This window comes from Thalassophryne amazonica, chromosome 13 (genome assembly GCF_902500255.1).
Source record: "Thalassophryne amazonica chromosome 13, fThaAma1.1, whole genome shotgun sequence".
Taxonomy (NCBI): Eukaryota; Metazoa; Chordata; class Actinopteri; order Batrachoidiformes; family Batrachoididae; genus Thalassophryne; species Thalassophryne amazonica.
In genome coordinates this window covers 32,422,297-32,435,383 of record NC_047115.1, presented here as the reverse complement: position 1 = coordinate 32,435,383, position 13,087 = coordinate 32,422,297, and the positions used below count along the sequence as shown (strand labels likewise).

At 39.4% G+C, this 13,087-nt stretch overlaps 1 protein-coding gene across 3 annotated transcripts in view; it reads left to right on the top strand.

Annotated features, from left to right (window-relative positions):
• The window catches only part of pcdh15a (protocadherin-related 15a), a 707,751-nt gene that overhangs the window by 674,146 nt on the left and 20,518 nt on the right, over positions 1-13,087 (top strand). For all 3 annotated transcript variants that reach the window (XM_034185498.1, XM_034185497.1, XM_034185496.1), the window contains 3 exons: positions 467-685; positions 3,643-3,651; positions 6,554-6,670. In XM_034185498.1, the coding sequence (XP_034041389.1) occupies positions 467-685; positions 3,643-3,651; positions 6,554-6,670 (345 nt within the window). The remainder of the gene's footprint in view (positions 1-466; positions 686-3,642; positions 3,652-6,553; positions 6,671-13,087) is intronic.

Genomic DNA, 13,087 nt, shown 5'->3' with positions numbered 1-13,087 from the left:
AATCTCAGGAAATATTTCTGCACACATGCATTGCTACAGCGGGCAGCATGGTGGCCAAGCGGATAGTCTGCTTGTTCCCAGGGCAGCAGGTTCCTGCTTCAAGACCACCAATGCTCATTCTCCTTGTAATGTGGAGTTGTGTCAGGAAGCGTGTCTGATGTAAAAACTTTTCCAAATTAACATGCATATCTGCTGTGGCAACCCCAAGTGAAAAAGGGAGAAGATGAAAGAAATTAACTTACTGACATCTGTTGCTGCAGTAAAAGTAAATCTATCAGTCTGCAGATCTACACACCTTTCAGTTCAGTTATAGTGTATGAAAATGACCGAATCCATCTAATCTTCAACATAATTCACTCTGAGTTGATATGATACAGCCAATAAGTGTGACATGCAAAAAAAAAAAAAAAAAAAGATTAATGGACCTGCTTTAACTTCTGGTCTTATTTTGTGCCATAAATCGCAGGTTTCTTGATGGGAACGTGCTGGAAATCAACAAAGAGTTTCAGCCGTACTTGGGTGAAGGCGGCAGAATCCTGGAGATCCGCTCGCCAGACATCGTGGCCAGCGTGAAGAAGGCAGCTCAGGCTGTGGGCTACACAGAGGGAGCTCTGTTAGCTCTGGCCATCATCATCATCCTCTGCTGCATCCCTGCCATCCTCATAGTCATGGTCACCTACAAGCAGTGAGTACTCATTCCATCGTTAGTAATATTCACTCGCTTCTTTATTCACTTAATCATACTTAAGGGCTTGTCAGGAAATTAAAGGGGGAATATATTTTAATTAAGCAGCCGGTTGTCACACAGGCTGATTTTTGCAGATAACATATGAGATATATATGAGATATTTTATTGTTGCAATGTAAATCATTGTTTATTTCATGAGCCCTGTTGTCTCTTATGGTGTTTATCATGTATTTAAGATAGAGAGAGATAGAGGGAGGGAGAGCTTTTCTTTCTTGGTTCCTGCCTCTCTCGCTCTGATCAGACATGCTGACTGCACACTCTGCCGGGCTAATCTTCCCGCTCACGCTCTGTGAAAGCGGATTAATTAACACTCATTTGTGACAAATATCTACAGCCAGTTGTGACCGTCACAGTGTGCCTTCACGCTACTTAATCATCGCTACCCGACACGCACAATAAACAGCGCTCTGTGTCTGTCTGGCTTTATCTCTTAGTCACACGCACTGTGCACTTTGCATCACATGTCGCTGTGAATGTCTTTTGTTGACTGCAAGCATTTTGAACACTTACGCTCTTGTTTAGCAGGTGACGGCCATGTCAGCCGTGAAGGAGCAGAGTTTTGTTGTTATCATGACTCACTGGTGTGCGGCGAGTCTTATTTATTTTTGGGAAATGTTTGTTCACAGCCACAACACGTGGCTCAAAGCTGTTGATAGTGACATTAACATCCAAACTGTCATAACAGATGGGGCTTTGATGGTGGCGATTCCATTATAGTTAAATTAAATGATTCAATATTTGTCAGCATAATTTACTGTTTCTGAAATATAGGCTTGGATTTATGAGTCAAATTGCAAATTAATTCACAAGATAATCCAATTCGATTGTGAATAAATAGTGGCATCATTGATGCTCCTTCTGAGAATAAATTGTTTCATTACTCAAGCGAGTGAGTCGCTATTGAACTGGAGAAATCAGTCCAGTCCATAAATATTTGGACAGTGCTTGTGTTGACTTTCATCTAAAATTCGAGGGGTTTATGAAATATACTGGAGTAACTATTTATAAATTACAACCACCTTTACACACATTCCACCCATTTTTACAGGTCATAACTAATTGGACAAGCTACAAATGAGGATTGTTGTTAACACAAATCATAATTTTTACAGCCAGTTTTCTTTAGCTCTTCACATGTGACACCACCAAAGATCTGGCCTGACATGTTCCGAAGTATTTTTGCTTTCTGAATAAAGCTTACAGCTTAAGGCTACAGTGGGGCAAAAAAGTATTTAGTCAGTCCCCGATTGTGCAAGTTCTCCTACTTAGAAAGATGAGAGAGGTCTGTAATTTTCAGCATAGGTACACTTCAATTATGAGAGACAAAATGAGAAAAAAAATCCAGGAAATCACATTGTAGGATTTATAAAGAATTTATTTGTAAATTATGGTAGAAAATAAGTATTTGGTCACCCACGAACAAGCAAGATTTCTGGCTCTCAGAGACCTGTAACTTCTTCTTTAAGATGTTCTTCTGTCTTCCACCTGTTACCTGTATTAATGGCACCTGTTGGAACTCGTTATCTGTATAAAAGACACCTGTCCACAGCCTTAAACAGTCAGGCTCCAAACTCAACCATGGCCAAGACCAAAGAGCTGTCGAAGGACACCAGGAAGAAAATTGTAGATGTGCACCAGGCTGGGAAGAGTGAATCTACAATAGTTAAGCAGGTTGGAGTGAATAAATCAACTGTGGCAGTAACTGTAAGAAAATGGAATACATACAAGACCAATGATATTCTCCCTTGAACTGGGGCTCCACACAAGATGTCATCCTGTGGGGTCAAAATGATCATGAGAATGGTGACCAAAAATCCCAGAACTACATGGAGGGACCTGATGAATGACCTGCAGAGAGCTGGGACCAAAGTAACAAAGGCTACACACTGCAGAGAGGGACTCAAATCCTGCAGTGCCAGGTGTGTTTCCCTGCTTAAGCCAGTACATGTCCAGGCCTGTCTGAAGTTTGCCAGAGAGCATATGGATGATCCAGAAGAGGATTGGGAGAATATCACGTGGTCAGATGAAACCAAAATAGAACATTTTGGTAAAAACTCAACTCGTCGTGTTTGGAGGAAGAAGAATGATGAGTTGCATTCAAAGAACACCATATCTACTATGAAGCATGGGGGTGGAAACATCATGCTTTGGTGCTGTTTTTCTGCAAAGGGACAGGACGACTGATCCGTGTTAACGGAAGAATGAATGTAGCCATGTGTCGTGAGATTTTAAGCCAAAACCTCCTTCCTTCAGTGAGAGGATTGACGATGCAACATGGCTGGGTCGTCCAGCATGACGATGATCCCAAACACACCGCTCGGGTAATGAAGGAGTGGCTCCATATAAAGCATTTCAAGGTCCTGGAGTGGCCAAGCCAGTCTCCAGACCTCAACCCCATAGAAAATTTGTTGAGGGAGTTGAAAGTCCATGTTGCCAGCGACAGCCCCAAAACATCACTGCTCTAGAGGAGATCTGCATGGAGGAATGGGCCAAAATAGCAGCTACAGTGTGTGAAAACCTGGTGAAGACCTGCAGGAAACATTTGACCTCTGTCATTGCCAACAAAGCTTATGTTACAAAGTATTGAGATGAACTTTTGTTACTGACCAAATACTTATTTTCTAGCATAACTATGTTGAAAGTTACAGACCTCTCTCATCTTTCTAAGTTGGAGAACTTGCACAATCAGGGACTGACTAAGTACTTTTTTGCCCCACTGTACCTGTTTTTCACAGCATTCTAGCAATAAGTTCAACTTTCTCTAAGAATTATTTGGCTTCCATTTCACCAAATGACAATTTATCTAATTGCCTAAGAAGATACAATTTTTGACCTGCATCTCCCTTTTTTTTCTTTTTCTACCTGTTTGTCTTTGCATCAAAACCTCCCACCAGGTTCAAAGAGTAAGTAACCATTTGATGTTTGCAAGTAATCACACATTAACTGTGATGTGTATCTGTGTGTGTGTGTGTGTGTGTGTGTGTGTGTGTGTGTGTGTGTGTGTGTGTGTGTGTGTGTGTGTGTGTGTGTGTGTGTGTGTGTGTGTGTGTGTGTGTGTGTGTGTGTGTGTGTGTGTGTGTGTAGTTTCTTATGCCTCTTTTATGCAGTTAATTTTAATTTGCGTCTAAACTAGATGTTGGCTAAATACCGCTTATTTGTCTGTTTTCCTTATCTTCACCATGATGGCATAAAGTAACACTAATTCATTTTGTGTTTGACTGAATGGTTGTTAAATTATGCTCTTAAATTTCTCTTCATTTGTGACAATATTGTTTTCAAAGGAAAACCAACCCAAACACCTTGGTAATTTTCTGTACTCTTTTCCTCTGGTTTACATGGGTTCATGTTTTCCTGCTGTACTCATGCCTGATTAATTAACTCTGATATTTTAGCTCTTGATTGGCTGAGAAAACCTGACATAATTAATTAGCTTTCTACTTAGCATAACATACAACCCAGTCCTCAGATATAATCATTATGGACATGATGTGTTTACACACTTACAATAACATTGGTACAGTTTATTGAAAATCCAAATCTGAAAAGAATTATTATTAATGCACATGTAATTTTCATTTTGCCATATTAAAGTGTCACGGTGGATCAAATTCTTCATGGTGGATCAAATTCTTCTGTTTCATAAACCATCCTCCTGCAGGCTGATTTCGTCATTGAGATGTCCTCTTGTTTGTGTAGCAGCTGTAATAGCAGGGTGATGATGATGATGATCTGGGTCCTGGAGGTGGATGTGGTTGTGTTGATGAGGTGTAGTTACTGTACATGTTGTCTGGCGTTCATGCTATCTGTGTCATATTGATTTTACAAACTTCAAATTGTGGGCAAACCGACACCGAGTGGAAACTAGTACTGTGACATTCCACCAGCAAGCATGACAAATGGCCTTTCACTTTGATATGCTTGTCATCACACGATCACTGTAAGTTATGTTACTATGCTGCAAACCAGTATTTAATAGCCTGGATATTCATTTATCAGATTTTGAAGCTATTGGTTAATGAACAATACACCAATGTGAAGTTGTACTAGTAAGTTGTACTCATTACAGAATTTACTTGGAGTACTTCCTCAAACAAAAAGAGAAGTTCTTGAGAGTTTTCAGTACACACGGAAGGAACTGTAATCCACAATCAATATATTTCACTGCTTACCCAGTATAGTGATATACTTTCACTTTGATTTTGGGTGTTTTCATCAATAAAGTAATAGTTAGGCAAGTGCAATATATGTAAATACAGTACAATGTTACGACAATTCTACTGTAAACACTGTACATAAGTCAATGTTAGTGCCAAAGCTGGAGTTAGTTTTATATCTTGTTAAAGGTTCCTTAATTTATATATATATATATATATATATATATATATATATATATATATATATATATATATATATATATATATATATATATATATAAAATTTAATCTGAATCGGGTTTAATTCATAACAAATATTGTACACAAATCAGGTCTAGGCCTTATCCACCCAGTAAGCAATCACAATGGACAGAATAAAGCTCTCTGCACTTTTAGATTGTAGAAACCTCAAACAGACCAGACTCAGTGGGACAGCTATCTGCTATGCCCATTCTAACAAGACAAAACAAACAAAAGACTGACAAAACATGGACTGACAGAAATATGGTAACTCAACAGCCAAGTGAACAATATTGATTATCTTGTTACAAAGGCACCTGTCATTGGAGGGGGGATATATTAGACACCAAGTTAAAATTTTAACCACAAAGTTGATGTGTTTGAAGCAGGAAAATGAGGACGCAAGAAGAAGTAAGTGACTCTGACAATAGCCAAACTGAGATAGCTTGACAACTGGGCCAGAGCATCCCCAAGAGTGCAGCTCTTATGGGCTCAGTATGGCCTAAATGTTGTCCAAGGACAGAAAATCAGTGAACCAGTGACAGGTTTATGGGCATCAAAGACCCATTGTTGCATGCAGGGAGCAACGGATGGCCCATTTGGTCAGATCAAACAGAACAGCTGCTGTAGCTCACATTGCTGAAAAGGTTAATGTTGGTTCTATGAGAGAGGTTGAGTAGAGTCCATGCCTAAATGGGTCAGGTTTGTTTTGGAGGCAAAAAGGGGACCTACATAATATTCAGCAGGTGATCACAATACTCTGGATGATGAGTGTATTTAGTCCCTTGTTTATGAGATTAAGTTTATTAGATGCCTTGCTTGGACTGATGATGGATGGATGGATGGATGGATGCTATAGTGTGAAATCTCAGAACTTTGAAAATATGTCAGAATGAGCAACTACATTTCCATGGTTTTTAAAGGATTGAATTTACCATCAAAGATTTTAATATTTAATATAAAATCTACAGTGCCACATATAGTTGGACATTAATTTAATATAAACCAAAATGAATTATAAGTTGGATGTTTGTCAAAATAGGACTAAGACAGTGTTAATGTGCAAAGAAATAATTATTGTTAAGGAGAACAAATTCTGGAAATTCCGACAAACAGTTTAGTCATTTCCTAACTACATTATGTTTTAATGTTACTACTATGTACTTCAAGTTGTTTTGTGATATCATATTAGTGATCCTAAATTAATGCTTCAGGCACAGTTGCTGTTTTGGTTTCTACTCAGTCTTTATCAGATCCAGACCAATGATTTCATTCTTTGCAGTAAATAAGAAAGTTAAGAGCTGTAGTTTGGATTTATTTTCATTCCAGATTTTTGCTAGAGTAGTTTGACATGCTTGGTTTTGTGTGGACTGCAACATGTTATCTGTATCTTCTGATACACTTTGCACAGGCGACAGGCTGAGTGTGCCAAAACTGCACGGATTCAAATGGCTTTACCACCAGGAGGAAAGACAGCTCCTGCCGGGGCTCCCACTAACCTCTATGAGGAGCTGGGAGACAGCAGCATGTGAGTCCACCCTATGTCTCCTGTCCATTCCACAGGTACACATTTGCATGTTCCTCTCTTTGGAGTGCAGATCCAAACTCAGAAGAAACGCTTTCATGGTCAGTGCCAACACGTCTGTCATGTGCAAGAATATTTTCTGCTTTTCTCTGCCAGCTGTTTTTTTTTTTAAGCGTATGTATTTTTTTATGTTGCTTACGGCATATTTCCAATATTTTCTTTCAAGGTAAGAGTTTGCAGCTGTTAATTAAACACACCATATGTAGAGCAGAGTCAAAATCAGTGCTGAATCTGGCCCGTGGTTCATAATCAATTTTATGATAAACCTCATCAAACCTTTGGTTTATTATTAAGATGTTCATATTGTGATGCTGCGACCACACTCCGAGTTCACCTTTAGTATTAAATATTATCCAGAATGTGCAATGAAATGTTAATGATTTCCGATTAAATGAGGTTCACTTTGAAACCCACAGCCCCAGCAGCTTTGGTAATTTTGATTAACTACATGTCACAGAACTGCGGCTGCTAATGTCACAGTTGCTGTTAAAAACAGGAACGGAAATTTAATGGTAAGCTGTAAAGAGCTTTTTGCAGTGTTTACAACAGATGTTGACCAACACTCAGTGGAAAAAAAGAGGCTTTTGACTTGGATGTACCAGGAATAAAGCCCTCATGGGAATAGTATTGCAGCTGAGCATCATTAATTTTGAGGTTGGAACAAGAGGTGCCAGTCCTGTAAACAACACTATTAAAAGACTAGAAACTCTTTATGTAGTATGTAAAACACTTTTTTTTCAAAGCGGAATGGTATGTGTGTCCATAACCAAGTACGCATGTTTTCCCATTTGCACTCGAAATGTAACACAGTTACCATATTTTCCGGAGTATAAATCACATTTGTTTTTTTTTACTAGTTTGGGACACCCTGCGACTTATACTCCGGTGCAACTTATATACCAAAAATTTACAAGTTTGTTATTAATAATAGTAATTATAATTACTATTTATATAGAACAATCCTAAAAATCAAAGCACTAAACAAAATGCTGTCATTGTCCATTTGAAAGCTCCCATTTTGTTCGGGGTCGCCACAGCAGATACAGCCGGATCCGCTTCCGTATTTGGCACAGGTTTTACGCCGGATGCCCTTCCTGACGCAACTCCAGTTTCACCTGGAGAAACACACACACAGCTGCTGGTGTTCCAAAGAGGTCTCCCATCCAAGTACTAACCAGATCCTGCACTGCTTAGCTTCTGAGATCTGACGGGATCAGGCTGACACAGAGCAGACTGGCTGCAAAGCACTAAACAAAATAAACTCCAGTAATAAAAGAATAAATGCCAGTAAAAATACACTACAACAATGCATAAAAATTCCAAATTAAATAGCTCATAACACAGAAAAAAGTGTGACTTCTATGTTTTTTTTTTCCTCTTCAAGAGGCATTTTTTTGACAGGTGCAACTTATACTCCGGAAAACAGGGTACATCCTCAAGATTACACACACAGCTAACCTAAAATTTGGCACCTGAAAAGCTAACAGCAATAATAGTGATCCAATAGGCCGCAAAATCATTTAGTTGCCGCTACGGATAACTTATTACTAAAGTTCCTGATTTGGCTTGCTTTTTTTTTGTTTGTTTTTTGCTCAAAAACCCTGAAGAGCTGAAATTTTAATGTGTTGAAGCGTCAACATGGTTCAAAAAAGGTTTAGCATGCCAAGTTTAGACCCATTGAGCATACAGTTTAGTCACAGAACAGACAAAAATATTAAGAAATAAAATTACACATGGAAAAAAAATGTTAATAATCTAATTAGAACATTTAGTTTGTTGCATTCATGTGATGTGACATTTTCACTTATCAGATCAGTGTATAAGTTCCAACAGGAACAAATGTATGATTTTAGGGTTTTCAAACCTTTTTGACCCATTAAACTTCATTCAAAAAATGTCATCTGACTTAAGGTTCCAGGAAGTAAATTTATTGTATGTTAATTGTTCTGCTAATCACTTTCAAAGTTGCAGTACCTGAAAAGCTATTTCTCGGACAAAACCTAATCTTGACAAACTAGCTGTTAGCTGATTAGCTGAACTGTGCCCACCATTGTAATCCATCCATGTTCACATCTTGCACACTCACCTCTGACATTTCTACTCTGGTCTTCTTACCATTTGTCTGTATTTCTGTCTTCTGCATTATTTTTATTCCACTGTCCCTCTGGATTCAGGCTGCAGTAAGTAATGCCCATCAGGTCTATGACTGTGATCAGTATCAGCACATATTTTTGGTTACAGTGTAAGATTATCCTTACATCCCCACATACTAATAGTTGAGGATATATATAGGTACTGTATGTGGATTTCATGAAAATGTTTAGTATCCTTCTGGATTAATAGCTTTTAAATGTTCAAAGCCTGTTTTTAAGTAACTCTGCTGGCAGTATTGAAGAGTTTTGCAGTTGAACAACCAAAACTTTTGAGTTTATCTCAGTATAACATGTTTTTTTCCATCCCTGTACTCCTGGAAAGTGCCAGTGCCTTTATTTAGAGCTCCTGCACTTCACTAGGTATCACTATAGCTGTCCCCCCCTTTCTCCATTCTCATTAGAAACTCCATCTCCTTTTTGTGCTCTGCTGCTTCTGCCTTCCCATTTCTTAGTGTCGTGAGTGATGGTGCCATGCACTGTGAGTTGATGTTTGGATTACTGTTATATATGGGCGATTCTTCGGTAATTCAGAGCAAAATTTGATCATATTTTTAGCTCCCACCCTTATCCAGCTAAAAAAAGTGAGAAGAAAATCTATGCTACCCTGGGAGGATCAGCCCAAGCTATGGGTTTGATTTTTGATGGGTTGAAACTCGGTCTACCATTGAAGTTAAAAGAGCAGCGCTGCTCAGTTAGGCAGTAATGAAATTACATCAGAAAAATAATGCAAAACATGCACATAAAAATCTTTTCCAAAACTTTATACACTTAGGAAAAGTTGGCATTTTCTTTGCAGGGTAATAGCACAAAAGATCTTCTGAAAAGACAGATTCAAAATTACATTCAGTGAAAGTGAGGTGTGTTATATCAGGTCATTTCTTCCTCAATTAAATCTTGTACATCATAAATAAACTGAAAGCACATAGTTTTGAGCAGTGTGGTCTGAGCAGTGAGGAGCTGATGAAGGATACTAAAACTAGGTCAAATTGAGACTAAACTAATATCTGGTGACTTCTCCCTTTTTGCTTGGGGTTGGTACTGTCTTGATTTGTCACAAATTTTATGCCAGATTCCCAAGAAGAATGGGTCATGGATGGCCTCAAACCAGGGAATTTCTCTTTGGGAAGCAAGTGTAATAACAGCTTGTGCCACCATGTTAGGCCAAATAGACACATTCTGTGCAAAAAAAGAGAGAAAAAATCATTTAAATTCTCACAAGTCTATCATACAGAAGAAATGCATACAGAAGAAGTGCAAGTAGGTGGGTGTCCGTCACCATTCAGATTCCTCAATTTGAAGTAGCAAATTGGAAAAAGCTTAATGGAAACACATCTATTAAAAAAACCCTCAAATATTGCTAAAACGTTTTTATGCTTTTTATGCTATCCAAATAAACAAATTGAGCGTAAGAGTCCAGGATAAACAAAAACAAATCCAACTAGAAGGGTAACAGCAAAATGATAAAGACAAAAAAAGCTAACACTGATCCAACAGGAGAAGACAGAGACTCAAAATACATACAACCGACAAGGAGAATCCATGAAAGGAGCTGGCAAACAAACAGGGAAAAGGTGCGGCTTAAATACACAAATGAACTAACGAATAAATGAGCGGCAAGTGCATGATATAGGAGAGACAGAGTCGAAACACATCTGACAGAATAAACAATCAAAAGCTGACTCGAAACTAAACAGACATCCAGGGGTGAGTAGAACCCAAACAAAGCAAGAACAAAACTAAACCTCAGAAGAGAAATCACAAAACTAAAAAATAAATCCAAGTACCTAAAGGCAAAAACAAACATGAAATACAAAGGTGAACAAAGTGTCAACAGGGAAACAACAAATGAGAACTGGAACACAAATAAAGAGAACATAAATGACAGTAAATGATCAAACTACCAGCGGAACTGTAACCAAAACCAAAAACTAAACCAAGGAAACACAAGCAGAAAACTAACATGAAAATCAAAAGGGAACTCAGCATGATAGACAGGTGACCATGGGACAGAGGACAGACCACAAGGATGACAAACAAAGACAGGGGAGAGAAGACAACAACTAATAACAGGACATGAACAGAAGACAATGACAATAAACACCTGAACAAAGACAAAAGACTAACCACAGAGACAGATAAGGGACAGGACACAGAGGATGCTAACAGGACACAGACAATATGGAAACACATTTTCCACTATCAAAGAATCAGATGATATTCTAAAAGGCACAACGCGGTATGGATGGAGTAAGAGGCAGGGAGCTTGACAAATTTGATAAGAAATAATTAGCAAAACTGAATTTGAAAAACAAAAAACAGTAAAATGACAATATTTAGCGGAACTTACCCTTCAGTCATGTGAATATTAGAAACACCTCTCACAAAAAGACAAAACTCAGCAATTGCATTAACCACTCAATGCAAACGCAATCATTTTTGCGTTTTTTTAACATTCTGAGAATTTTGTGTAACCTTGCACAAATCTTTAATGAAACTCAGTTGTTGTCTACAACAGCATGGGTAATTTTTGCAGATGTGTCTGAATTATAGTATAGAAGATAACATAAATGTCATTGTATGCCAAAGAATTGCCCATATTTAAACCAAAAACGGAGAGTTTCTGTTGCTATCGTGACTGATCTAACTCTCTGTAAGATCAGATTGGAAATTCTGTTACAAATATTTAATTTTCAATTGATCTACTGAATTGGCCACAAGCATGTCTGGCATACACTTGTTAATTAGACAGCTAAAAGCGCAACTACATATGTGAGTACTTGGTTCAACAATTGTTGAATCTACTTAGGAATTTAACACTCACGATACTAAGAGTTTCTTCTTGCTCACCATTTTTTGTTTTCTTTGCTCAATTCTTCACAAACACTTTTCACCTGCTTCAAGTCTTTTTCTTCTTCACTTCCACCTTTTGCTGGGGCAGGGCTAAAAAGTCTGCCGCTGAGGAGGCCCACCGCCAGACGAATCTTAGCACCTTTGCCTGTCACACCGTTGCAGCCCAGGGGAACGGAGCACTGCATGTCAGCATACCCAAGTCAGAGAGTAACGTGACCTTCTTTTCCGACTGCCACCCGCTCACCACTCATAATCCTGTCTACGATGACAACAGTCCACTTAGCAGCCCCAGTGGTTGTAGAGGGCGGGGGACCTCACGGCATAAGTGGTTCTCCTTTTCTCCATCTCACTGGTCAATGCCTGCACGCATTCACAGAGGACTACACAATGCTGATGTGCCTAGGAGACCAGGTCTCATGGACTCTGACTACTGGGAGCTCCAAGCAGCCATGATGGGTGGGAAAAGGCCACAGACTTTGGATACGGTTCACCTGAATGAGTGCAGCATGCAGACCAAATTATCTGTCTGTGAACAGGCCAGGCAGTTTGAGCAACAGACCATTGAGGAAGGAATGTTCAGACAAAGTAGAAATTCCCCAGGCCCCCTCTCTTCCATCCTCCTCAGGGACAGAGATGGTACTGATGTCTTTGAACTGAACTCAGAATCCCTGCTCCCTATCATGGATCACCCATATTGTCCGCCATCTGTTGGCAGCGATATACAACCCAGATTCATTGTTACCCAAAGAGAGGAGTCATGGCCACTGCAGAGCCACAGATCAACTCCACCTGTTCTGAGGAGATTCAGTTCCAGCATCTCCAGCATCATGACAGAGGAGCCTTGTCATATCACTGTGGAGATCATACCAGATCCTCCAGAAATCCCACCACCTCCACCACCAAAGCAGCCAAATTCTCCTTCTCCACCCTCAAGTGCACCACTTTGTCTATCTTCAACCTCCGATCTTATTAAAGTTCCTAATACTCCCCCATCTTCTCCACCTTCTGTAACACATGTTGCTCCCCCTCCTCCACCACCACCTCTTCCACCACCGCCTCTTCCACCCCCTCCCTTCCCTGCTGGTGAGCAGGAACAACCAGCAGTTCAGTTTATTCCAACCTCTTTACCCTCCATTTCCTCACTTCGCCCTGTTTTGCACCGAAATCTCCCCCCTCCTCCTGTAGCACTGCAAACTGATGCGACAAAGAAGAAGGAGCTCAAAGGGATCCTGAAAAACATCCAGAATCTTGCAGACATAGAGAAGTCTGTTGCCAACATGTACAGCCAAGTAGACAAAAGCTGTAAGGTGCCCAATTTTAACAAGAAACCCCAAGTGATTGAGCAGTCGGAGGGAGA